The sequence below is a fragment of the Rhea pennata genome, chromosome 23 (assembly GCF_028389875.1).
Source record: "Rhea pennata isolate bPtePen1 chromosome 23, bPtePen1.pri, whole genome shotgun sequence".
Taxonomy (NCBI): domain Eukaryota; kingdom Metazoa; phylum Chordata; class Aves; order Rheiformes; family Rheidae; genus Rhea; species Rhea pennata.
The window spans coordinates 8,796,830-8,823,318 of NC_084685.1; the positions used below are offsets into that span (position 1 = coordinate 8,796,830).

General features: G+C 45.0%; 2 protein-coding genes across 2 annotated transcripts; one reads left to right on the forward strand and one right to left on the reverse strand.

The window, feature by feature from the left end:
• Window positions 1-11,141: 11,141 nt before the first annotated feature.
• On the reverse strand, window positions 11,142-12,249 carry AIRIM (AFG2 interacting ribosome maturation factor). The gene is made up of 4 exons (XM_062594158.1): window positions 11,987-12,249; window positions 11,723-11,902; window positions 11,497-11,615; window positions 11,142-11,281 (listed from the first exon to the last, which is right to left on the reverse strand). The coding sequence occupies exons 1-4, from the start codon at window positions 12,247-12,249 to the stop codon at window positions 11,241-11,243; spliced, it is 603 nt and encodes a 200-aa protein (XP_062450142.1). The 3' UTR covers window positions 11,142-11,240.
• Window positions 12,250-12,512: 263 nt separating this feature from the next.
• CDCA8 (cell division cycle associated 8) lies at window positions 12,513-18,467 on the forward strand. The gene is made up of 10 exons (XM_062593760.1): window positions 12,513-12,594; window positions 12,795-12,923; window positions 13,168-13,208; window positions 13,732-13,807; window positions 14,135-14,274; window positions 14,935-15,014; window positions 15,315-15,413; window positions 16,122-16,248; window positions 16,502-16,588; window positions 16,909-18,467. Exons 1-10 carry the CDS (start codon window positions 12,513-12,515, stop codon window positions 16,951-16,953), a joined length of 906 nt encoding a protein of 301 aa, XP_062449744.1. The 3' UTR covers window positions 16,954-18,467.
• Window positions 18,468-26,489: the final 8,022 nt, after the last annotated feature.

Sequence of the window (26,489 nt, forward strand, 5' to 3'; positions counted from 1 at the left end):
TGGCGCTCGAGAAACTACTGAACACAAACCTGCCAGCAAACTGACGTCTCCAAAGCATTACAGACTAATCTTATTAAACTCGACCAAAAAGCCTTTTAGAGTTGGGGGAGTCGTGTCTAGCAAAAGCTGGTCTGGATTATTCCCCCAGTGCGCCTGTTTTTTTTCCAAATCATTGACTCCTTATTGCTGCAAGCAGCATTGCCGCCTACCCTGCACCTTCAAGGCAGGGAGATCCGGGCTCTCCTAGCTGCAGCCCTTTACCGCAGTGTGCTGGGAATGAGAAATGTCTGACCAAACCCAAGCACTGGCAAGGGGACCCAGTCCACCTAAAGGCATGCCTACAACGGACATGACTCATACAAATGGCAGCAATGAATCGTTTTCAGGTTCCTTGTTTACAGAACTATTTTGTCTCTGTCGTAGATGCCCTCCAAGCCTCTCTGCTCCTGACACATCACCACAGGCTCCTCTGGGCTTCCAAATTACTTCAGATTCTTTTCCCTTTGTGCACAAATGTCTGGACTTTTCCATTCCTTACTTCTCTCCCCCCTGATTCTGACATCTGACTCATGGATAATATTTATTAAGCTTAAAAGTGCTCCTTGGGCAAGCAACAAGAACGTGTTCTCCACTCTATAGCGTCATCTGCCTCTTTTCCACTTGCACAACCTGCTCGAACTCTCTTTCCCATGGCTTTGGTAAAGAAGTATCAAAAGTATAGCATGACAGGGAGCTATTCTAATCGGAGCCATACCAGGTGAACTCTCCTTTGTTTTGCATAATGACACAGAGGGAAAGCTCTGTGTAAAGCACTGGCCTGGACAACTCAGGACACTGCCTTCAGTATTTTTTCCCCTTTCTCACTTTTGACACTAGTCAAGTATTTCTAGACTTTTTTTCAGGTTCTTACTCCTCTGTGCACCACCATACGGGCAGATACACCGCCAGGTGTGACCTTCATGTCACACATTTGTTAGAAACAGACTCAAATCAAGTATGGCGAGGAACAAAAACAATAATGAATTCAGGTTAAGCCTAACTGATCCCTTTCCGTGTCGTGAAATCCACACTAACAGCACCTCTGACTTGTATTTTAGCACAAGGGGAATTACATGTAGGTTGTGATTTCTTTATGTCCTGTGTCCACTGAGAAATGCTCATTTTTCAAGGTTTCTTGAGTTTCAAGATCTCTTTAGCGTGAAACACACCACAGAAGAGCCAACTACCTCTTGCACAGAATACTTACAGATGGCAAATTAGGTCTGGTCTTTGAATGACGAAGATAATCTACTGCTGCAGCAGACGGGGGGCAAAGTCAGACCAACTGATCTAATGATCACTTTTAGTTTAAACTGTGTAAATCAATGAATCCCTTACAATTCTGGATTAGTCAGTCCCTGGTTTTCTATTCTTCTTTCACCATCAGCCCTGTTCAAATCTCTTAGTTGTTTCAGAAATGAATGACGGTATTTGCTTTCTCAGACATCCAATGCAATAAAAATTGCAGGATTTATTCCAGAATCAGGATTCCTGTTCTACCAAAATAAAATCACTCTTTCATTTCCAAAATAGGGTGCAGTGTTCTCTGCCAGCGAAAACAAGAAATAAAACTGATCATTGCTCTCCTCTCTCCCACTGCCTTGGGTGTATAATGCAGAATCAGTTTCTTTTCAGTCAAACCAAGAAGCAGGGCACAGCAAACCGGCAGGATTCCGTTGATGGAGCAGCTTTGCTTACTTCTGCTTTGGCTTCTTTTTCGAATGTTTTCTTCTTAGCACTGGTTGATGGATTTCAGACTGAGGGAGCAGAGAGCAATGAAATGGATAACACTGTGACAGATTTCATGCAGGGCCAAGGAATGGAAGTGATGCGCAGCAGCTGGCGGGGAGGCGCCTGGCGCGGCGGGCAGCCCACCTTGGTGCGCACAGCCCTCCACGCTGCCGTCGAGCGCCGCTTCCATGCGGCACCCAAGCGCTGTCCTCACTGTGCTCTGGGTAAAGCAAACCCACAGCTGCTTTGGTCAGTGCTTTCCAGCACCGACTGCTGTTTTGCCAGGCACATCAGAAGCTGGAGGTGACACAGTGCCCATCCCCTGTCGTTTCATGCCTCGACACAAAGGTTGCACCAGCCAGCTGTCCTGGTGTTATGTCGAGAGGGCAGGTGGCAGGTCCATGGCATCTTCAGAAATCTTACCTTTCAAGGCCAGGAAAGAGGGATCGCACAGGAAAATCATCAGGCCCTAGCTGCTGTGCAGCAGTGTGTTCTTGGAGCCAATGACACTTCCCAGAGAGCAGGACTATCCTTGAAGCACAGTGACAGAGCAGGTCACACAGTAGAGTCAAGAAGGAATGAGGTTGTTATCAGACTACTCTGAGGTCTGAAAGACAGCATCCTTCACACCACACCAGGTATGTCACATGGATTACTCCCAGCGGTTACTGCCAAGGCAGTCTTTAAAACAGGGCCATAATGTTTGATCAGCTTGAATTCATTTTCTGATCTCAGGAGAAAAGAGGAAAAGCCCTACTACGCTTAGCACAAAGTTGAAGCTAGTCTCTGGCTGATAAGTGGCGATGGACCACATACAAATATGCTCGAAAGCTGACTGCACCAAATGTTTCTTCTCCACCTAACACAGTTGTTTGGGATTCAGTTAGGAACAAAACAGCATCTTATAGTTTTTAATAAAGCTCTTGGCGAACAGTTCAAACACTGAGGGCAGTAGGGGGCAGGAGAAGGAGCAGTATTTATGGGAGCAGGAAGAGATTGTTCACTTTCTTATGATTGGAAAAGATTAATAGTCTGCAAAGGCTCTTGGATTCATTCCTCACATAGCACAACAGTTAGGAGACTTACCGACTGGATATTCTTCATTTTCCCTTCCCCAGGTGGCCTAGAGACTGTCTGGACTGTGTAAAAAAGGAACAAGGAGCCATCCTGTATCAGCTCACACCAAGGAGGAAGGCTGTGGCACTGCATGGGGAAGAAGGAATGCTACATCTTACAAAGATTCTTTGCTGTGAATTTAAAGGTATCTATTTAATGTTTGTGCAAATTCTGCTTGTGAAAAGGCAATGGAGAGATGTGGGGCTGACAGGAGGCATAGAACTCCAAAGCAGATTTGTCTTAAAGGCATTTACCCATTTCAAAACTCCAGATTGCTGATGACACAAAATTGTTTCATTATAAGGATCTGAAATTACAGAAACTCCCTCTTTCTTACCATCAGCATTCAGACATAAATACATTATATTCCAAGGTGAATCCCAAAGAAAGAGCAAATGGAAGGAAAAAGACAGAAATTTCACAAGCCCCACTAAACAACTGAAAGCTTTCCAATATCCAAAAAAAAACCAACACAAACCTTGCTACACACACATTACAATGGAAAAGAGACGAAAAATCATTGGATACGCATGCAGAACTGCAGGGCATGACTTCAAGACAAGGCAGAGGCTGGGCTGAAGAGACAGTCTCCAGGATTATAAACCAACTTACTCTTTACTTCCCACCTCACAGATATCACTATCCACATGGACCTTGAGGTGAAAGACGGCCCCTTTCCCCAACAGACCCATACCAAATGCAGCCTTTATGTACAAACCACAAAGCTGTACCCAGCTTGACATAGTTGGCAACAAAGACAGGATGCACGGGCCATCCAGAGCTTGTGAACAAAAGCCACTGATCTGATCTTACCCACCTATCTGAGGTAGACATCACCTCACCAAAACCAAAACTATTCTGGAAAGGAGATGAGAGGTTAGGATGGGAAACTTGCTTTCCTTTGCTGGTTCCCTGTTGTCTGAGAAACATCCAACAGATCACCTAATTTCTCCTCACTTCTGTATCCAGGAAATTACAAACCAGTGCCCCTGTTGCTTGGCTGGGCGCAGCTACAATACTGAGGGCTTTCAAAACTTTATTAAAAGCTACCAAGCATAGCAAGCCATGGAAGAGAAAGGTTTTATACTACTTATGATGTCTGTTGTGCTCAACCTCATCTCCAATTTGGGTGCTGAAGGCTGTAGTAGAGCTAAAACATTGTGTTTTGAGGTGGCAATGGCTTTTCAGAAGGCCATGACCAGCCTTGCTATTCAAATAAGACTAGGAAATACAATTTTTGCTCTGACTGAGAATGAATGAGAAACTTGAACAGAACTGCTAATCACAAAAGTTCCTGGACATCTGGAAAGGATTAGTCAGGAAGGTGCTTAGGACAAGGAGTTCAGGCAAGTTCAAGAGACACCTACTGTAGATTTGTTTCCACAGAAGGAGGGAGGAGGAGTGAAAGGGTTGAGGGGAAAAGCAGGAAGAGAGGATTGAAATAAAACCTCCACAGGACTGGCAGAAGAAGTAAGTGAGATGAGAACAGGCTGCATTCTGCTGAGGTGATGAGCTGCAGAATAGTCATAGAGGATCTGCTGGAATAGAAAGGGCTGGATGTAGCAATGTGGGATAAACCATGGTGGCAAAAAGCTGGCCAAAGAACTATTGTGCCCTTCTTTGCAAGGCCAGACAATGGACCCTGTGCTGAGTACTTCTGCGATGCAGAAGAGCAAATCCCTGCTTCTCACCCAGATGTGTTCCCATTCAACTCACATCTATAGGATTAGCAGATTTTGCTCCCCTTGGAGCTCACCAACAACTCAACAAGGCAAGTGCTGTGATAAAGTCAAGAGTGCTAGAAAAACATTAAAGCAGAGGCAGCCGAAAGCTAGGAATGAGAGCTACACATTCAATTAATGTAGATGGGAGAATGTTTGTTTTATTTCTGAGTGGATAAGCACTCAGGCAGCCTCTGGGGCCCTGCAAAATCACAAAAGACTTCTGCTTCAGGCCAAGATGAAAGTCTCAGAGAATAAGCATGAAAACCACAGGGGCTTGTGAAACCCATGCTTGGTTTATTAAATGACTCACACAGTTTTTTTATCACGTATTTCTGCCTCCAACTAAACTTTAAACTTAAATTCAGGTGCCAATTTCTTTAGCCTTTTATTAAATTAGGACCCTTGTAGTAAGTTCAGCTCTGAAATCTGTTTGAAACCTAGAGCTTATACTGGAGCAAAACTTCTGTGTTTCTTTCAAAGTCTGGAGTTCTGAATCTGGCATTACAAGTCCATATATTTTGGTTCCAGTACGTCACTGGGAAAAGATCTTGGGAACCTGGTAAATACAAAGACATTCAGACACTAAATGTGACTACTGGCTAGAGAGTCTGGAAGTTATAATACATGAGAGTTTTTCACTATCAATAACGGTGGCAAGTTGGCCAGACTCAGGAGAAGACAGCCAGAAAACACAACCATATCAATTGTAGAATGGAAGAATAGGATGATGTAAATGTGTCAAAAATAAAATTACCCATTGCGACTCCTTATTTCCAAAGCACAACTGTGCAGAGACATCACTCCATTAGATGCTGGCTTTCACCCTACATGAAAAAAAACTAGCCAGATAAAACTCAAATGGTTTCTATAAATGTTTGTGGGTATTTAAATTTAGTAACTGATTTTAGTTTGTTCTTTCTCTATAAATGAAGAATAACCATTTTCAAATTAAGTTAGCAGGAGGTAAAGCTGAGAATCAGAGCATGGGCTTTGTGTTTCCTGAAAATTTTAGTCTAACAAGGTAGCTCCAGCTGCTAACTTTGTTTATTGCATTCCTAAAAGACAGATCTCCATGTAAGAATATTTTAAAAGCTTTGCTCCAAAAATAAAGGCAAACAGAATTATTTTTTATAGTTAGATAAATTTTATCAGTTAGCCTCAGAGCTAGTGCTGTCCTTGATTCTGCTGTTCCCCGCTCACCTCATGCAGGTATCATACAAGCTGGAATCAGCCACCTTTGGTCCTCACATACAGTTTTCTCCAAGCAGCCAGAGTGTATCCCATTGCTTGACAGATGAATGCTTATTTTTTTCACTCATCTCCCTCCTCTGTCTCAGTACCAAGAGAGACACAGAAACCCTTTACTGATGACAGCAGACAGGCATGGCTTGCTAGTAGTGGACCATGTCATAGCTCGAATTTGGAATACTCAGACACAGAAACAAACAAGGAGTGAGATAAATGGCTCCTCTGAAAGAGTGAAGAAGTATGCCTGTGAGCTCTCTGCAAGCCCTGAAAGAGGACTTGTCTGCATGCTAACATACCTCTGCTCTATGTCAGCGCAAGCACACATCACCGATACTACAGGCACAGACTAGATGCAAGGGCTGCATGGGCCCAGCAATGGTTCTGTGCTCCCGGGACTGCTCTGGAGTGAGCCAGTGGCCTTCAGGGTGAGAGACAGCTTAGTATGAGAGAAGCAGCGTCCAGTTCGCTCTGCCCTGGCTTCTCAGTGACATAAGCTAGGACAGCACCACAAAGTGCTGTCTCCACTGTCTAACTGCAGGTACCTAATTTACCAGTGCAGACTCCCAAATATTCAAAGAGGAGGTGTGGCCTTCTCACTTGCATGCTCTTGAGTTAGATGCTTGAAGAATGAATACCCACTCTGGTGTAACTAAGTGATGTCCTCGTGGTGGGAACCTTTGAATCCGCAGAGATTCTCCAGAGACTGCTGGCTGAAGAGAATCTCACACATACAAGAAACGACATTCTTGTTAACAACTGGGGATCTTGGCAGCCTTCCTGAGCTGTAATGTACAGATCTCGAAATTGAACAAAATCCACAGTTGCATCCAATTAAAGCACGCTGACAAGGAGCTTCATTTGTGCCCTTCCAGAACACTGCAAACAAATGCAATCGGTGACATGTCCTATCAGCCATAAACAGTACAAAGTAATTAGGCATACCAAAAATTCAGTGAGCACCCCCTTCACCCCATTTTAGTAAGAGTTCAGAATCAGTTCATGGCTACCTATAATCCAGAAAGCTCTCTCAGCACTTTTAGAAGACCTATTGTTAACCTAAAAGGCAGAAATCAGAGAGCCAAACTTCCAGTAGAAGCAGAAAGGCCACCATTGAACTGTTCTGAAGAGCCTCCAAAATTCCAACCTGCCATTAAAAATCTCAGAAAGACCAGAAACGTACTTTAGAAAACTGTTCTCTTTTGTACATACCTAAATGTAGGGATAAGGCAAATGGCAAACAAGAAGCAGGAGTACATATTCAAACAATACCATTTTAGAGGACCATTCAGGACACCTACACTCTTTATTTCTGTCACAGAAACAACCACCTCAGGCAGACATGAAAATGTCACTCGAAATCAATCTAGAGCAATTCATTATTCTGAGCTGTAAGACAGTTTCCAACAGTGAAGGACAATTACTAGCACACTGCTCACAGGCTCCTGGTACTCAGCTGTCTCAGAAGCAAGTGATGCAGCTTGGTGCTGAATTCAACCTGCCCTCTGATGCTGTTGGTTCTTTATGCAGCTGTACTAAAGACATACCGCTAGAGGAGAGGGGTGTTGAAGGGCTCTATTGTCTGTGCATCACTAAATACTATTCTGCCTCTATGAACACCACGATTTATTGTTCACTGATGATAGGATGATACCTCAAGGCCTGACCAAAAGTGACACCCCAAAACTTACCCTACAACCATCTGTCTTTATCCACTTCATGCCATGTATAATCAATACAAGACCACGCAGCTGTTCTTTATTAGCCTTGCTGTCCTCCCTCATCCCCCATCCCTCAAAAACCAGAATGGTGCTGGTCACTTGTTGCCAAATGACATTTTAAGAAACCAGCAATAAGCACTGTTAAGGGGCGCAGGGGAAACATGCATGTTTGCCATTAGCTGCCCCGCTTTCTCTCTGCAGCTCTCTGGCTCCTGAGTGTCTGTTTTGTTGCACTAGATCTTTGTTGCAGTAGATCTGCAGTATATAGATATCAAGACTTATCAGAACAGGGCAGGTCAAAGTCATTCCTTCCTATACTTTGGAGAGAGGCTGTACACTGAAGGAAAATTAGGTCCAAAGTAAGTAAATGGACCTCAGGAAAAAGGCTGGCTTTAAATTCTGCCATCATACAGGAGAGAGAGTTTTTGTATTCCCTACGTTCATTTAAGCGTAGCAACATAGGATTTAGCCAAAGGCCCAAATAGGGCAAAGGGACTAAATTCAGAATATGTCATTGCTCTTCCGGAATGACAATAACAAATGCATACTATGGTATGCACATCTCTAATGGAATTTCAGACCTGCTCCTCAGACCATTTTACAGATTTTGGTACCATTCCTCTTAACAGTGTCTAATTTGTTGTCTGGCAATTTGGCACAGGCTTGTAGTGAGAAGAGATGACTGTGGCCTGTCCTTCTGTTATTTAAAAACATAAGGTGTTTATGGGTGGCAGTCACAAGCTCAGAGAACCTTTAGACAGCAAACCAAAGATGGACCTTAAGTGTTTAAGTGTAGTGATGAATCCAGTAACGGTATGCATTAGCCACACACACCGCCTCCAGCTGTACATGGTGTTAAGGCAACAAGTAGCACCCCTGCTCCTGTCTGCTCCTGGCGCAGATGTGCAGAACAGAGGCAAGGAGAAAAACGCAGCAGCACATACTAAAAGAATGTCAACAGACATACAAAAACTGAAGTAAGTTTCCTCCTCCCCACCAGAATGCTTCTCATAAAGCAGCAAATCACATAGCTTGGCAGCACGTTCCTGACACAGGCAATATATCTGCATGTCTGCCCCAGATTCAAAATTGTATCAGAATTAGGGACAGCCAGGCAAGTGAAAGACACTGGTATTATCCTTGTTTTCTACTGTATCATAGTATTTAACTTCCATTTGTCAGGTGGATTGACAGACTCTGCAGACAGTTGCAATCAGCTGTCACACTGACAGCTAAAAGGTAATTACATAATCTCTTGCAATCTCTGTCATCCCATAGCATACACTTGTCCTTCCCTCAAAATTAGAAGTCAGCAACACCCCTGGGAGGATACACAAGTTGAACAGCAGACAACAGCTAATAAATTTTACCCAGTGAATGTCACTGACTGGTACCTCAATAGAGCCAAATTGATTTTGAATGTAAATAATCCAACAAAAGTATAAATTGAATTCCTAAAATTGACAGGTGTGTGTGCCTTGGGGCAAAGCCCTGGAAAAGGAAACTAGATGAAATTACTCGCAGTGCTGTGGACAGAAAAATAAATGCCTTACGTTGAGCTGAATCTGTGATGCAACACACTGCATCAGAAGCACTCTATCAGAATGAGTCAGTGACATCAGGTCACAGGCGAGAAAGAGCCACGCTAGAGGGACAGGAAACACTTTGCATGCGAAGTATCTGCATTGAGACTGCTGTACAAACATTTGCTAAAGAAACTGCATTCTTGGCAGATCTGCCAAACCAGCATCTTCGCTACATCATCTGCTTTATCTTAAACTGAAGCAGTAGGAAGAGGACTTCCTTTCTCACTTCCCTTTGAAGGAAATGGCCAAACGTAAAGCTCCAGAATATTCATACTGTGATGCACACAATTACATCGTACACTTGCACAAGCTTCATAGCGGACACACAGAACAGGAGCCACTTGTCTAGTCACGAGAGTCCCGCTCTCACAGCAAGCTGGAGGACAGGATCAGCACCAGCGAGCACTCCAAGGTACTGAGGTGGTGTGGAAAGCACAAGTACAAATAGGAACTACTTACAGCTGCAGAGCACTGCCACCAACCAGCTGAAAATCTCCACCAGCCTCTGTGCCCAGCAACAGCCTAGAACACCTGTCCTCTGCAAGTACCGAACAGAAGCTGTCTCACTTCCCTTCTGCTTAATGCCTTTCTTCTGGCAAAGGCCAATTCCATCAGCTTGTCACCTTGAAGCCATACAAAAGCCAAGAGGATGACATCACTTTATTTTGTAATTAAAACTGCATAGGAAGGACCGTTCCACAAAGACCTGTCAGCTGATAGGGAGCATTAGTAACACCAGCCCTGCACAGCTAGCAGTGCTCAAGGGCTCCCCTGAACGTGTCTCTCTGCAGGTAGAGCAATGCCCTCAGGTGGTCAAATTCATTCTCCATGTTTAAGACTTTTTGTATCATACTTACAGTATCAGACAGATGCTATCAGAAAGATGCAAAATGAAGTAATTACTGTGAATTTCACCACACTGTCTCAGTGCTCGAAGACAGGACATTTACAGGACACTTGCTTATAAGATGCGTGTGTGACATAAAAAGGGAATCTGAAACACTGACATCTCCCATAGCACTCGCCCCTGTACAGGGCGAGATACAAGAGAAAGCTGTAAAAAGAGGTGCAGTAACTGTTTCTCATTTTCTGACTGCACAACCCACTTTCCTCGATAATAGGTTAAAAAATGAATGACACCTGGAAACAATGACTTAAAAGAAATGCTGTACTGCCCCCCCGAGGAAGGTGAAAACCTTACATTCATCTCTTTACATAAGGATGTTTGATAAATCGTCATTTATTTTGACAGGGGTAGTGAACCTAACTTCTGACCAACTACAAACAGTTTATGTCCTTCCATCTTTATATGAAGAAATTCGATCTTTAATTTCATCTAGGATTGCCATGAAAACATCATGCTACAGCTCTGAAGGCAGCATAGTAACAAAATTTCCCTTACTAATGCTATGAAGCACACTCTTCTCACTCGAAAACTGCCCTTGTCAGAATTCAGGTATCTGTGCTTTATCTGTATACCTCCATGAACACATTTTCAAACCAAATTAGCTTTCCTCTTCACCACACAGATGAGGGAGGGAAGTTATAGGGCTCTGTGGAAGATGCGATGAAAGAAAACACACTGCTCACAGGCATAAGGCACAAGAAGTTTCTAAGATCTGAATTAGCATCTTTTATTTATTGGCAAGGACTGTACTTAAAAATCTCTTCAATATGATATCAAAGTGCAGGACATTATGTTACATTTATTTATTTATTTATTTATTTATTTATTTATTTGCAGGACACTTCTGAACATGATCGTTACCATTTATTTGCAACTAAATGAATCTCAACATTTCTTTCAGTATGCAAAATATCCAACGCACACAAGAGAAAGGCCAGTTTCTATAGCTGCAGATGACGACTCACTACCTGCTGTCTTCTCTGGACAGCCCAAGCATTTCCTAGGTCAAGTATCCAGCTTACTCAGCTTCCAAAAGGCGTAAGGAAGGATTATCCAGCTCTTCTTCCTCTTCATGAATATGTCTGAAGAGTCACGTGCTAGACACTTACAGAAGCTGATCAGCATCACTGTATCCTGTTCTCCCTCAGGAGCGTGGTTAGTAACACAACTCTCACTGATTGTCGAGAAAGAGAGAGATCTTAAGAAGTGCATCTGGAAAAAAAAAGTTTAGTGCATTTTATTTGTACTCTATATCCACAAAAAATTAACTTATCTCTAAAAGCCATAAAAAACCTGACATTATCTTGGCAGATCAAGTAAAACAATGCCACTCCATGTACCAGCCAGGTCACACACAGGATCTCAGCGCAGGCGCGGGAGGCGTGGGCAGGGAGAGCCGGCCCTCGTGCAGTGGGGCCTGCAGCTACCTTGGACCACGTCCGGCTTGTGGCGCTCCAGGATCCTCTCCCAGGACTGCGGCAGGGCCTCCATGTCCTCCAGGCGGTCGCAGCTGATGCGCAGGAGCAGCAGCTTGCTCTCCAGGTACCTTTGGGCTCGATAAGGGCCGACACGGAGGGGGCACCCGCGCCGGGGGGAGGGGGGAAGGAGACCCCACAGCCGGGGGGGGGGGGCGGCCCCGCCGCGGAAGGATACAAGTGCCGGTAGTGCCGCTCCACGTCCTGCAGCCCCTCCAGCGCCTCGGCCAGCGAGGGGCAGCGCGGCCCGCGGCGCAGCGCCGCCGCCAGGCCCAGCTCCGCCGCCCGCTCCTCGTAGAGCCGCAGCACGGCGGCCACGGCGGCCGCCACGGCGTCGCGCACGGCGCGCAGCTCCGCCCTGCGCGGGACGGGACCGCAGGGCGGCTCAGCGCGGCCCCGGCCCGGCCCGGCGCGCCGCCCCGGCCCGCCGCCGCCGCCTCACCGCCGCCCGCCGAGCTGCTCCAGCGCCGCCTCGGCCGCGCCGCGCTGCTTCCGCCACAGCCGCGCCCGCAGCCCGCCGAAGGCGCCCAGCGGCGAGCCGGCCCAGGCCAGGCGCCGCGCCGCGCGCATCTGCGCCGCCAGCCCGCCCAGCGCGCCCAGCAGCGGCGCCCAGGCGGCCAGCGCCGCCCGCCCCGCCGCGTCCTGCCGCGCCACGGCCGCCGCGCCGGCCCGCAGCGCCGCCGACACCGCCGCCGCCGCCGCCATGCCGCGCCGCGCCCCGCTGCGTCAGCCGCTGCGTCAGCGCGCCGCCGCGACGTGCGGCGTCAGCGCGACGTGCGGCGTCAGCGCGACGTGCGGCGTCAGCGCGCCGCCCGCCCGCGCCGCGCTCCGATTGGCCGCGCCCGGGGCGGCGGTTGGGTTTGAACGTGCCTCGGGCGGGCGGCGGTGGCACTAGGCCGCGCTCGCGCTAGATCTCACCGGCGGCAGGCCCGGCTCGGCGCGGCCTGACCCGGCCCGGCCCGGCCGCCATGGCCCCCGCGCGGAGGAAGGCGGGCACGACCGCGCGCGCCAGGAAACTCGCGGCCTTCCTCAAGGACTTCGACCGCGAGGGTAGGCCGGGCTGGGCCGGGCCTGGCGGGGCCGGGCCTGGGCCTGGGCCTGGGCGCGGGTCGGGTCGGGTCGGAGCAGGGCCCGGCGGGCGCTGGGGCGGCCGGGCCGGGCCCGGGGGAGCGGCGGGGCCCTGGGGGGAGGCCCCGGGGGCTGGCGGCGCCCCGGGGAGCGGCGGCGTGAGGCCGTGCGCGTCCCCGCAGTGAGGAGCCGGCTCGAGCAGCTGCGGACGAACGGGGAGCGCCTCGTCAAGGAGGTGGAGGACCTGTACGACATCGAGATCCTGCGGCTGCCGCTGGCGCTCCGCGAGATGAACTGGCTCGACTACCTCGGTACGGAGCGGGGGCGGCGGGCGCTGGTCTTCCTTGACCGGGGTGGAGGGAGGGAGGGAAGGAAGAAAACACTATAAAAGAAAGCTGAATCCCGTGTGTCTCATGTTCCACGAGCAAAAAGCCTATGGGCACTCTTAGAAGCACTGGTTTCTCAGTCTTAAGCTGAGACCACTCTGGTGAAATACTAAAATGTTTAATAAACTGCCCTAGATATAAATTGATTTTTAAAATATTTTCTTTTTAGCTAAAGGAGGAAGCAAAAAGGTCTTAGAAGAGGCAGCAACGGTAGGTGTCTAGCATAAATAGTAAATTTTTCTGAGGGCCTTTTTTGTCCCTGTAGCAGAGGAAAGGCTTCTTCCTTCTGTAAGAAGGCTTCTTTTACAGGTTACAAAAACACTTTCACAATTATTGTGTTAAGCTCTAAATGTAATAAATGTCTTTTATTTTGTTACGACTAGGCTTTACTAATGATGCATTGCTAGTCTTCCTGACCTGCTTAACTTCTCTCCTAGATACCTGAGAGAATATATACTTTTTGTGAGTTAAAGCATCTCTGAACTGAGCAGCAGGGAAGAGGTGAAAGCATACTTGTAGCTGCCAGAAAAGGCATGTTAGTACTGGTGGTATGCAGGTCTGCTAAGTCATTGTTGCTTTCAGAATAACATGAAAGTTCCTTGTTTCAGCACGACAGATGAATATAGATATATTTTTGTTATAAAACTATTAGGGATTTACTCCTCAACTTTGATGCATCGCAGCTATGCTTTACTGATGATCCTAATAGTAGCATGACTGTTTTTAATTGTAGGCAGACTTGGAAATAAAAGAAATAAACAAATTAACAGCAGAAGTTATCCAGACTCCTTTAAAAATCATCAAGAAAGGTCAGTTTGCTTTTAAGTGTTATGATGAGTTCAGTAAGATGAAAGCTTGCAATGGTCTATGTTCTGTAAATGGTAATTCAACTATTATATGCAGTCTTCAACATGTTTGAATACAAGAAAATGATTTTTCCTTTATTCTTGTTACCAGAAGTAGTTATACTTGTTTTTTAAAAACTCTGAAAATAAATGCTGTATCAACCACTCCTATTGGAGTTTGGATTTCACGAGCAAATTGTTGCCAAAAATACTCGTAGTTATTTATTTTTTACCCCAACTGCTACCTAACAATTTATTCTTTTCAACTTGAATAACATCATCTCCTTTTAGCTGAAAAATCTAAACAGGATATTGAAGCTATTGAAGAAGAAGCAGCGTCTCCTTTACTTCCTCAAGCAAAGAAAACAAAACATGATAAACAATCTCTTGCAGAACTAGAAGCTGAAAATATTAATCCAAGAACTGGAAAGGTAAAGAGCTACACCTTATGATGACTCTCTTCTCATGATGTAAACTTAAACTATTTCACTGAGATGATGCCTGTCCAAGACACTTTGAAGGGGACTAAAAAAAAAAAAAAAAAAGGCTAATGTCTCCTGTAATGCCTAGTGATAAGAATCTTGTTTTTTTGTTTGCTCTTAGAGAGTACAAATCACTTAGCTTGGTGCAAATTCTTTATCCCTGCCTCATTGATCCCTGCTTCTATTGCTTTTATACATCTGCAAGGTCTTACTTCCCATCCTTTTCCTCTAAGATAATGCATTCATTTTTGTATGTGATATTCCCCATAATAGAGACACTTTTAACTGTGTTGAAAATTCTTTACCAATGCTAATTTCTGCTTCTTTTACTCTGGCCAGTAATGAATATATGGACAGTACTAGGTCAAGGTAAAAGTTCATGTAATTGTGCCCTTCTAATATTCTACAGCAAAGCTGAGAGGGGGGAAAACATAAGAATGATATTAAAATGGGAAAGTTTACAGAAGGCTGTATGTCATTTGGTTCAGGCTTTTGTGCATTAAAAAAGAAGCTATTGAATCAAGCTTTTTGTATGGAAGCCTTTGTTTGTACTGGTCTCTGCTGTTACATGATAATGAAGTAACTAATTTGTTGAGTCATGTATTTCAGGTGAAGGCATCCATTAAAAAAGTACCAGTGTCCAAGAGCAGAAGAGCTCCTTCGGCAAGAGTGAAACGCATGAGTAAAAGGTATTAGGAGATATACATCTTTTCACTGGCCTTCAGAGAAGGGGAGAGTAAGTGTATGACTAATAAAACTCTGAAATGGAATGGAGTAAGTTTTAGTAGGCTGGTTGATACACAAGCATGTCGTGTTGTAGAAACAATCAGTGATTTGACAGTTAATGAAAGATGGGCAACTCCTCCTCTGAGGACCAGCTATCCCTAGCTTTGGGGTTTACCCTTAATCAGTAAGAACCTTCAGACAGAGTTTGTACATCTGTTAACATGATTCTTCAGAGCAGGATTTTTTTTTTTTTTCTTCAGCAGATCGAGCAGAAACAATTTTATCACTCCAGCTACTGCTAGAATTGTTGATATCTGTGCTCAGGGGGGTACTTCCATTGTCACACCCAAGTTTGATTCCAGGTTTGTGATCTATTTCTCTGTTAATGTCTAATATAGAGGATGGTCTTACTGTTAGCTTTATTTATCTGTCATCTATTTGCAAAAGAGTCGTTGGTGGCTGTTTGAATCTGTGAAATGAAAGACTTTCAATCTAAGTGCTTTATCAGTGTTGCCTGTTTTTTTGCTTTTTTTGTTTGTTTTGGTTTTTTTTTTTGAGTGGGGGAGAGAGTGTGTACATAGTATTATCTGAATTTTTCACGTTAGAATGGGATCATGGAAGCAGATATAAGATTTTTTGACTGGCACCCGTAAGGAGTCATCTGTGGAGTTAGGATTAGATAGTCCTGACTCCATATTTATTTTCCTTTTATGTGAATTACTTTTTCCCCAATTTTGAGCATGTGTAAAATTGTATCTAAATTGTAATTCCTCTTTCGCTTGTTCAGTAAACCTTCTCTGAATCTGTTCAGGCCTCATAGGCAGTCAGACTTTTCTACTTATCATTTTAGCTCTTTTATAGATATATAATCTATTAGAGGGAGGGAGAGCTTTATATTTCTCTGTTTGGGATTATCAGAAACAAGTTGTAGATGGAGCCTTTCTTTCTGTTGTCTTTGTTTCACACAGAAAATAGTTTAAAACTCTTCCCATCAGAGAATTTTATTGAACTTGTGATCACTTTAATCAACTGCAGTAAAATTAGTTTTCTACAACTTTGGAATGTTTCAGAATTTTCAAGACACCAGGTTTGCGCACACCTGCACTAAATGAGCGTGTTTATACCATCTCTGCCAATGGCAGCCCACTTGCTGGCAGCAATGATATCTTCATTACAGTTCCTGTTGGAGGAGGGGAGGTAAATTAGAAATATGAATCTGCAAAAATCTTATGTTTGTACTTTCTTGGAACAGGGGAGGGGAAAGAGGAGCATATATGTTTCAAGCCATTCCCAGTCATCTGTTCTTGATTTTTTCAGTTGTGCTATCATAGTTGATCAGGGATTGATAAAATAAAGTTATTTGACAGAACCGCTTCCACTTCTGACTGAGTAGAATGTAGATTACTGTTTTGCTGTATGTTTAAATCACTGAGATCTGTTTTCTTCACAGAGTATTTGTTTAACAGCAAGTGATTTGACCAAGAAGAATCTTCTTCATCTGAATCCAGAGGCCCAAGGAATTATGAAAAAGCTATCAGTAAGTATTTATTTTCAGTCATGAGCTGCAGTTGTAATGCTGTGTTTTCACTCTTTAATTAGTTACTGGACTGTTGAGCTCCCCATGTCTTGCATCTTGGCTCATGTTGCTGGTCAAGAAAAAGCATGTACTGGGAAAGGAAGAGGGGAATAGCTTTGCCTCACATATGGCTCGATCCAAACCGTGGCTAAATGATACACTTGTTGGAAGAGAGCTATTGTCAGTATTTTGAGAAAATGAATTCAAACTGAATGCTTCTGCCACTTCTGGCAGAAGTGGTAAGCAGTTGTGGGTACTGATTAATTTCTCTTTCCTTCTAGGTTCGTCTCGCACAAGCATGCAGTGGTGCAAAGACGCATAGATGAAACTTAATGAATATTGACATCCCTCTGTAAATATGGAACATTGCATTCAGGACTGCTAACTTTAGAGCAACAACTGATTTGTTTCTTCTTTCCATTAACTTACAGAATAGAAGTTAGGAACTGATTTTTCTACCTATAATATGTAATGGTATTAGAATAGCTTGCTTTTTTTTTTTTTTTTTTTTTTAATCCAAGAGAAAAATACTTTTTTCTTCTAAGGCTGAGACCAAGGTACAGTTATCTTGGACTTGCAGACCAGCGAGCTGAGTAGAGAGGTTGTTCTGGCATTTTGCAAAAGACAGAGTGGTAGATACAAGTGACTGAAGTTTGTATCTGTCTGGGAAGAGAAAGCAACAGATCAGGTTTGTTGCGCTTCTTTCCAGACATGTCCTTTCTCTGCTGATGTGTTTAAAATGTGATGACTATCTCAGTATGGTAGCTGAGATACCTAAAGGCAAGTTACTGATGGCTGGCACTAGATGTAAAGCTTCTTGTAGTTCATGATACTGCCATAAATAGTAAGGGAGAGAGGGGTGGGGTACAGTAAATTCTGTTGTTCTTACTGAAGCTGTTCTCTGTAAAACCTCAAAGCATACTACAGATAAACTTGTGCATTTTATTGTTTTTAAGGAAATAAAAGATCACAGGTAGTTTAATTTTACAGACCTGTCAACTAGACCTCTGATTAACTGGATTCCCGTGAGTCACCTTAGAGCTACTGGAATGTCTCTAATGTAAGGGAACTTTGCTTTTCCAACACCACTTTCAAAATCATTAGGAGAAGCAGTACTCATGGAGTTGAGTATGGGCAGAGAAGAAGAAAGCCAGGCATAGTAGAACAATATTTAGCTCTATCTGCTGATCTGAATTGAACTGGATTCAATACATTTTCTTGACAAAGAACCCTATCTAATACATACTGTTTAAACAGAATAAGATTCCTTCCTCAGGCATTAATATTCTTTCCATTGTTTACAGAAAACACAGAGGAAATTGTGCTCTATGTGTTCAGAGATTATTTAAATTCAGGAAAACTCAACTTCTATGTAACCTCTTCAGAAAGGGTTGATGTGTTTAAAAACTATACATAGAAGCATTCATTTGGTTTAAACCTTGCAAAATGAAGCAGGGGAGAAATCTTGTATTTGCTTTTCTAAAAATCAGTCTTATTTTTTTAAGAGCTTGGAAAAGCAGAGCTCTCTGAAGCTTAAGGTGTCTGTGAGAATGTAGTTTAAAGTCTTGTAATGTAGAAGATTACTCTTAATACCAAGGGTTTCATTTTACTGTTAATCTTTGTGGCTGGTATAGTTATGAGAGGATACTTCCCTTCACTGTTAAACTATGTATGGAATCCTTTAAGGTGTTGTTAACTTTGATTCCTGAAGTGTTATTTGATATGAATCATAGAAAATCAGATATGCAAAATGTCATCTGCAAGAGACAACCTGACATGCTTCCCTGATTTCAGCAGGGGAAGTTAAGACAAGGACATTTTAAATGGCGTGTTAAGAGTATATTCAGAATAAAGAATTTTGCTTTTCTAACTCTTTCCAAGATTTCTTTTTTTTCTATAAATAAGCCTGTTTCTTTATCGGCTGCTGCTCCTCTGTCCCTTACTGACTGTAAGGCAGGAAAGGGCAGGTCAGATACTAGTGTAGAGAGGCATTCAAGGCATGTGAGAGGTTAAATAAAGTAGATTTCATGAAGGACTTGCACCCCAAACTGTATAGGGAGCCCTGGGAACCAAGTGGAGGAGCTGCTGATGGGACACTGTTGGATGCATGGATTGGATGCCCACAAAGGACTGACTTTATGTATCCTAAAGGCCCCTTTTATCTACTTGATCTATTTCCATATCTCAGCTATGCTAAGCTTGAATAGTTACAGACTGCGAAGCAGCTGGACATTTTTGACAAAATGGAATGTGCAAGTCTGGCACTGGCTCCTTTGGGTCAGTGTGTAGTGAGCACATGCTGGGGCTATCAGCTACCCTGCCAATCACCTAGCGCCTCACCAGATCTCCTGCAGAGGTTCTTGCTACACACAAGGATGCCTTTCTTCCTTGATTCAAGCCTCTTTGGAGGGGCTATAGAGTCAAACAAGGATGTTGTATCTTTTGGGATTGTTCTAGGCTTGGGAAGTTCTGCTTTTTCCAAAAGCCAAGGCTGCAGTGTGATTAGCAAGGAGATTGGAAAAACATGCTGTAAGAAGGAACTTATGTTTTGATGCAAGTCTGTAATTCAACCCTTGAGGTGAGCAAAAGTTTGTAGAGCATCATTCATAATTTATTTCATTTTAAAAAAAACAAGCACATCACTGAAGTGCAAGCATCAACTCTCTACGTCTATTTGCAGATCACTGTTTAACAGGTTTTGGCAGCTTCTAGGTGGAAGTAGCAACTTCGAAGCTGTAGATGGCAATCTTGTAAACTAACTCTGGAATAAGTTTACTTTGCTGTCTTTGAATTCTGTTAACATATAAATTAAAAATATGGTAATTAGTTAAACTGTAGATAAAAATATAAAACTTCCACTTGTATACACGTTCCTTAATCTAAACTTTGCCTTAAATATGCCTTGACCAGAAAGAAAAATGAGCTAAAACACTGTCTAACCTAGAGAATATATTCCTCTATTACTGTTGGCTGTACTGTACTGACTGTACTATAGAATTTGAGTGTGTTTTTTATGAACGTGTTTTCAGATTCCAAATTCCATTTGTATCTGTCTGTGTTGTCTGTATGTGGCAAATTTATTCTGCAAAGTGTGGAGCAGCATAGTTCAAGCCTCCCTTTTTGCAGGTGTGGGACCTCTGAAGCATGACATTATTAGCACAACATAACAAACAATGCTATTAAAATTCAAGCTACCTTTTCTAGTTGTCACGGTGAGTTAATTGTATCTGACATGAATTAAAGCTACCTGGCAGCTAAACATATTCATCACCCAAGTCCATTTCCCATGCTGCCTGCACCATGTGCTCCTCTGGAACATGAATAGGCAGTAGTTCATTTTTTTTTCTCCTAGTTTATTGCTCATGTAAATCATTAGGTTCACTCCTTGCCCTTTTGCACATTACATGGCAGATGCATTTTGTTAAACCAAATGTACAACATCCCTTTTTATTCGGGGCAGGGACTACCGGGACACGAAGGAAGCTAGCTGCTTTTTTTTTTTTTTTTTCTTTCCATTTTGTTTGTGCATTATTTGCATGCTAGTCTGGCTGTAGCCTAAACTGCTCTTTGAACTAAGTGATAGGAAATAAAGTACTGCAGTGAAACAACCATTCTGTTAGGTTGAAAGAGGCTGCATCTGTCACTGGCAGGAACAGTTCAAGTTCAGCCCACAGAAAGACAGATATTGGCTATGCTGCGTCAGCTCCTGCTAGGTCTGAGACACCATGGGCATGGTTTTAGTGACTATTCTAAGTAGAGTGAGTCTTCAGGGGAAAGCTGGATGCTACTGAGGTGCTTTCCCAGAATATCACTTTTGCAGATCTTCCCACGAACCAAGTAACATGACTTGCAGGGACCTCCTCTGTTTCTAGGGGAGGCTCTGCTGAAGGAAGTGTGCAGGTGGTTCCACACAAAAAGATGAGCGCTTTTTTCTAGTTGTAATTTCTGTTATGAAGAATATTGCTCATAGCTGAGATCTGTGGGTTTCTTGTAGGAAGGGTTATTTGGGAGATAACTTTTTTTTGCTGAAAGTTTGCTAAAAGATTGCGGAAAGCTAACTTTTTAAGATCAAAGCCTCCTCAAACTGAACCAGTGCTCTTCTGAAATAAGTTTTGCTTGTGACAGAACCAGCTGAACTAGGAGAACTTATGGTACTTTCAGTAGCACGGACTCAGCAGGGAGCAGTAAGCAGTAGGGAGCTGCCATGTTTCACCAGGGTCTATATAGGGCTGGAAAGCAACAGCTTCCTAGGAGAAACCATCTCGTGCCTTCTGCTTCTGGGCTGAGCCTGCAGAGCTCCGCCAGCCCTCAGGACACAAGTTCACACTTGCACCAAGCGGGTGCAGCAGTAAGCTGTGCTCTGGAAGGCTTTCTCTGAGTTGCGGTGCTTGCACTAAAGCCTTGTTCTGAGTATCGTAACTCCAAAGTTCAGTCCAAATTTATAATGAAAACATGAAATACTATCTAGAGAAACAACAGCAGAATAGGCACCCAGTGAGGTACCTTCCCCAGGATGTGCTGACATTGAACTCCCACAACGGGACTGTGGCAGATAATGATCCTAATAGATGGCTCTTTCAGGCAATTTGATAGATGTGCACTATCAAGCATTGTCAGAAATAGCTCCATATACAAAGCAAGCGTTTATCATCATGGACACCTTGCAGGTGGTCACTGATTTGGTGACATTGTAAGAAATAAATAGATAACAATTCCCTGCTTGCTGATAGGAGTGATAGTTTAGAACAAATTAGAGCTGTTTCTAGGCAATCTTTTCAAGCAGGAGTTCTTGATTTGAAGGTGTGGGACAGCGTATATGCAACTCCTTCAGCTGACCTGTATAATTCCACCTCAAAAGCATGTTTCTTGGATCAGCTAAAGGTGTGAAAAAAGGCAAGTAGTATGAAGAAGCAGTAGACATGACTTGTTTCTCTTCTCTAACTAGGAGATTTTAAGAATTGCAAATTCACAAGTGGAATGCATGGCTGGAAACTCCTGGCATTTTTATAAGTTTAGGTGCATAAACTGACTTTCCAAATTTTATATTCAATTGCAGTGTCTGCAGTTAGCAGTTAAGATATTCTGCAGACCAAAAATTAAACCATTTATGATATTTGTGAGTCATTTTGAAAAATTAGCACACAGATAACCACCATAGGGATCAGTAGTCCAGGAAAATAGCAAGGAAAAAAAAAAAAAGACATTTTCACAAAAGATTTTGCTCAATTCTAACCAACAGGACAAATTGTCCTAGTTAGAGTTCATAAAGCCACTTGCTTAATATGCGTTCCCATATCTCAGTGAATCAGAAAGGGCTGTCTAGGGAACGGTGAAAAGGTTTTTCTTTATCTATATCTCCTTTATCCTAAAACTGATATAGTCTTCCTTTCTAGGAGTGAAGTTCAGGATGCCCCTGAAGTGGCTGTGTAGCAGATCATCTCACAGTTGGCAGACGTAGGCTGTGCTTAGAACAAAGCTGCGTTGTCTGGACCCTTGTCGGACTCTGCATCTTGTGCTATGGCAGGAGGGAATGGCCTTGTCCTAACCTCAGGAATATGAGACTCCTCCAGCTCAGCTGTTATAACCCTGCTGTTGAAGCCTAAACCTGGCATCACTTGTGTGTTCAGTCTCTGCCTACTTCCAGGCCAGGTCTTCAGCTAAGGTGCAGTGCTGCTGGAAGTTCTCAGCCTGCATGCAGCATCAGCTTCCAGCAGTTCACTGGATGTCCTGAAATACTTAAAATTAAATTCAACCAATTTCTTGTACTCAATTGAGTTAGTGTTCATTGCAGAGGTGGTGATAGTCTAAGGACAAAGCATTAACCCGAATGTTTCAACTTACTAAGGGGTCTGAAAGCTGATTCTTGAGTATGGTATTTAATGTTGGGGGCAGGAGAAGGGCTGGAGGGTGAGAGGTGAAAACAATTATTCTAATTAACAGGCTTGCAAGTATTTTGCAATTTAAGCTTCTGTAACTTTCCATTTTTTGCTAACTGAGAAGGATTTAACATTTAATTAACCTAACTGACATCATTTAGCAATTGGACACTCAATTAGGTAAAATGTATTAATTAGAAGACATGACTGGTGGTGGCTTTTCCAGGCTGGTGTCTCGCTGCGTTGATGCCGCGTTACGTGGTGATTAATGATGTCCGGACTGCTGCGGACAGGCTGGGCTGGAGAGCCAGGCTCTGCCAGTTACCACTTGCCATAACCTGGTGTTCCCTGTGAGGCCTTACAGCCTTTGAGCCGATCCCGTATCATGTGTCACAGGTGACAGGGCTTCCAGAAAACAAATCAAACAGTGTTTGCCATGGACTTAGCTACAGCTTGTTTTCCTTTAATTGATTGTACTACAGGACTCTGAATGAATAATGGATGAGTTGGGTAAGAAAATTGCCTTGTTGCAACGCATGCTTGTCTTCCTGCGTGCGAGTACGCTCAGGAGCACGATGGGTGATGGGTTATGGCGTGTGCAGATGGCTGAGCAGGGAGGGGGGGAATCATTCAGGAGAGATGCATTTTTCCATCTTTCTTGTAGAACAAGCATGCAGTGGATGACCTCAAGGGCTCTGCTTACCCCTTCTGGGAGCTTTTAGCCACCTGGCACTGAGGAAGTCAAAAAATCATATGAGAGGAGCAGTTCTGTACTGCAGCTCTATTTCGGGATGACAGCCAAGATCCAGTTTTGAGGGACTTTTTATGAAAACAGAGGGGCTGTAGTTTAGTTTCCAGGTAGGAAGGACTCTGATAATCACAGATGAGCTCCTGGAAGGCTGTATGGCTCTTCGAGGTCCTAGGAGAAGTGGTCGCTGTGCATGCGGTACTTGCTGTCCTCCTGCCCCTTCCAGCCTGTCTTTGTGGGCCCATCCTGGCAGCAGCCGAGGGGCAATACAACAAGGGCTTTGCCCTCCCTGCTGCAGCGCCAAGCCTCGCCGTCCTGAATGAACCGCGTGGCTCGCAGGGTTTGACGCTTCGAAGGACAAAGGGAAAACCTGGATTGCCCAAATGGTCAAGATCCCCCAAAAGGGAGTTGTTTGACTCCAGCTTCTCCTTTGCCCCCAGGCTGGGCAGAAAGGCCACCTCGTGCACGGCAATGAGCCAGGTGTGCTGGGGCCAGCCTCACTCCTGTGCCTTCCAGCCACGCACATGCATGCAAGTGCTGTATTGCGGGCCCTTTCTCAACAGGTAGATCAAGCATTTTCTTCTCAGAGAGGTGATCACAGGACAGGCTGGGTCTTTCCTTTTGCAACCTCACACAAAGTTTGTGCCCGTTGGGAGTCTAAAATAAGTATATCCAATTTATTCATAGATGGTAGGTTTCTTAAAGGCAGGAGTCCTTTCACAGCTGTGCTGCAAATCAGATCCATATTGTCCAGTGAATCTCATTTACAGCAAGATAATATGAAAACTGATGTGGCTGGACCTCGCTGTGGAATTGCAGGGTGCCACTGCTCAGCTGCCACATAAATGTCCTCTTAAAATACAGCAATGGGAAACAGAGCTTACGGTGTGTGGACTTCAAAGTCATTTCATCCCTCACTCTGATGAAAGCAGGGAGGAAATTCTCTATTTTTCTCAGAAAATTAGTGCCCTTAAGCTGTGGGGCTTTACACTGCCCCAGCCCAGCAGCATTATCACACTGAAAAATGGGATTAGACAGAATCCCTAATTTTAATATAACACAGAGAGACCAAATCCCAGGCACCCTCCTTGTCTCTCCAGGGAAAGATTTATTGCCTCCTACAATGTAATTAATCTAATGTCCCTTAATAAGGGAGAGACAGCTAATAGGAAAGTCATGTCCTGCAATCCGTGCCGATGGGGAGCGCGGGGACCCAAGCCAGGCCGGCACCCTGCCCTCGGGATGCTCCCGGTGCTGGGGGCAAATGCTTCCTGCTCCATCACAGCTCAGCTTTACCTTGGAAGGACCAGAAAAATGCACGTAAATGTCTCACAGGGGAGCTGGCTTGGCGTTGGGTTCATCGCTGCAGGTTCTTCTGCCCAGCACAAAGCCATGGTAGCAAGGGGTTTTTACACATAAACAAGCTAAAGCTGCAAAACTGTACCCTTAGCTTCATTCCCCTAAGCTGAGCTGCTGAGCCAGAAGTCACCCTGGGAGGGGATGAACGGAAGGGCGCGATTTCTCCGCTGCCCTGTCGCGGCACCATGACTTCTCTCGTGGGGTGGCTGTGCCCCCTCCTCTGCCCAGGCTGCCAGCGTGTTCACCAGCCAAGTCTGCATGGGCCTAATTATGCACGCACACCTTTGAAAGAGAACAGGGAGGCGAGATGTTAAAAAATGTAGAGCAGCGAGCATCACTGCCGACCTGCTCCCTGAGACGGCACCTCAATCGTAACTCGTGTTTATGTCCACGGAGAGAAAACACACTCCTGCGAGCCGATGTGCTAATAGTCTGTTGTCGTCTTTTGTATTGCTGTGTGTCGTGTAACCCTGCAGCAACTGGCTGAGAGCAGCTTTCAAGGGACAAATCAATATTTACTAGTTATGGGTCAATGTTCCTTATAAAGAACAAACCCTGCTGATTTTGCACAGCTCCATGCTACGCTGAGCAGGGAAGCTGACACATCTCATGTGCAATTTGAAATTAATTCCTTTGCTATGAGGTAGTAACAGGAAGTGTTAATCAGATCTCAGCTGCCGTTGTGACCCCTCTTTGCTCAGAGCGTGCCTGGGGTCCTGCTGCAGCCCACAGCATGGAGCGGAAAAACGGCTTCCCCCAGGCTAGGAGATCAGGGTTGGGGAAGTGAGTCAGAGCCTTAAATGCGTCTGCGTCTTGCTGTCACAGCACAAAGCAGGTGTGAAAGAATAGGACAATTTATCCTTGTCCTGCATCACTCATAAAAATAGCATCAAGGGGGTTTAAGCACTAATTGCAGTTTATCACAGCCAACTTTGCAGATTGCAGGCAGCATCTGCCAGTGTGGCTGCGGGGCTGAAACGGAGGAAGGACGAGCAGGCGGGCAGCTCCTAGGAGGGCCTCAGGAGCTGGGCAAGCCGTACTGCCCGGCAAGCAAGGACTTAGCAGGAGAAACGCCTCGATAAGCACTGCTCCTCCTGCGGGAGGGCGCAAGCGGCGGAGCAGCCGGAGCAGAGCTCTGCCACAGGCTTGGTGCGTCCCAGCGCTGCCTTCCCTTCTGCGAAGGGCCTCCCTGCACCCTCGTGAGGAACACTAATTGCAGAGCAATTTGGTATGATGAACATCAGCAGATGATACCCTCCGTGAGCAGTAAGTGGATTGCTTTCCATTGCTGCAGTGTGCATTAGAGGTGGAAGCGCCTTTCGTTCACTTCAGCCATCCTGACCATGCAATTAGGGAAAAGCTGCCGGGCGGCCTGAGCAAGCCCGTGTCGGCGGCTTTGACTTGCCCGCACAAAGCCAGATCCAGGTTGCCCCCAGGGTTCATACTTCCCAAGTGTATCATCAAGCCAGGCCTTTCTGAGCAGACACAGGCTTTACCAGGAAGGGCTGTAATCAGCCAAGACAGTTTCCTTTCGCGGCACGAGCTGAGCAAAGCGCAGCTGGGGCAGCCCCGGAGCAGGCGTGCAAGCACAGCACGCGCGGCAGCACAGGGGCCGAGGAAGGGCTGCTGCACCTGGAAATCGTCCCCGCTGAGGGAGACCCGGTGGCCTGCAGCCGGGGATGCCGAATCCTGGTGGCGCTGGACTGAGGGGCTCGGCGGAGCCCTTCTCCCTCAGCCTCAGCCTCCGCCTGGCCAGGAATTAATGATGTCAGATGGAAAGGGCAATTACAAATGCTTTCTACCCGGAGCGTGTAGCCTGGAGGAAAGCTCGGCTGGGGCAGCACTGACTACACGCACCTGCACACCCAGACACTTCTGC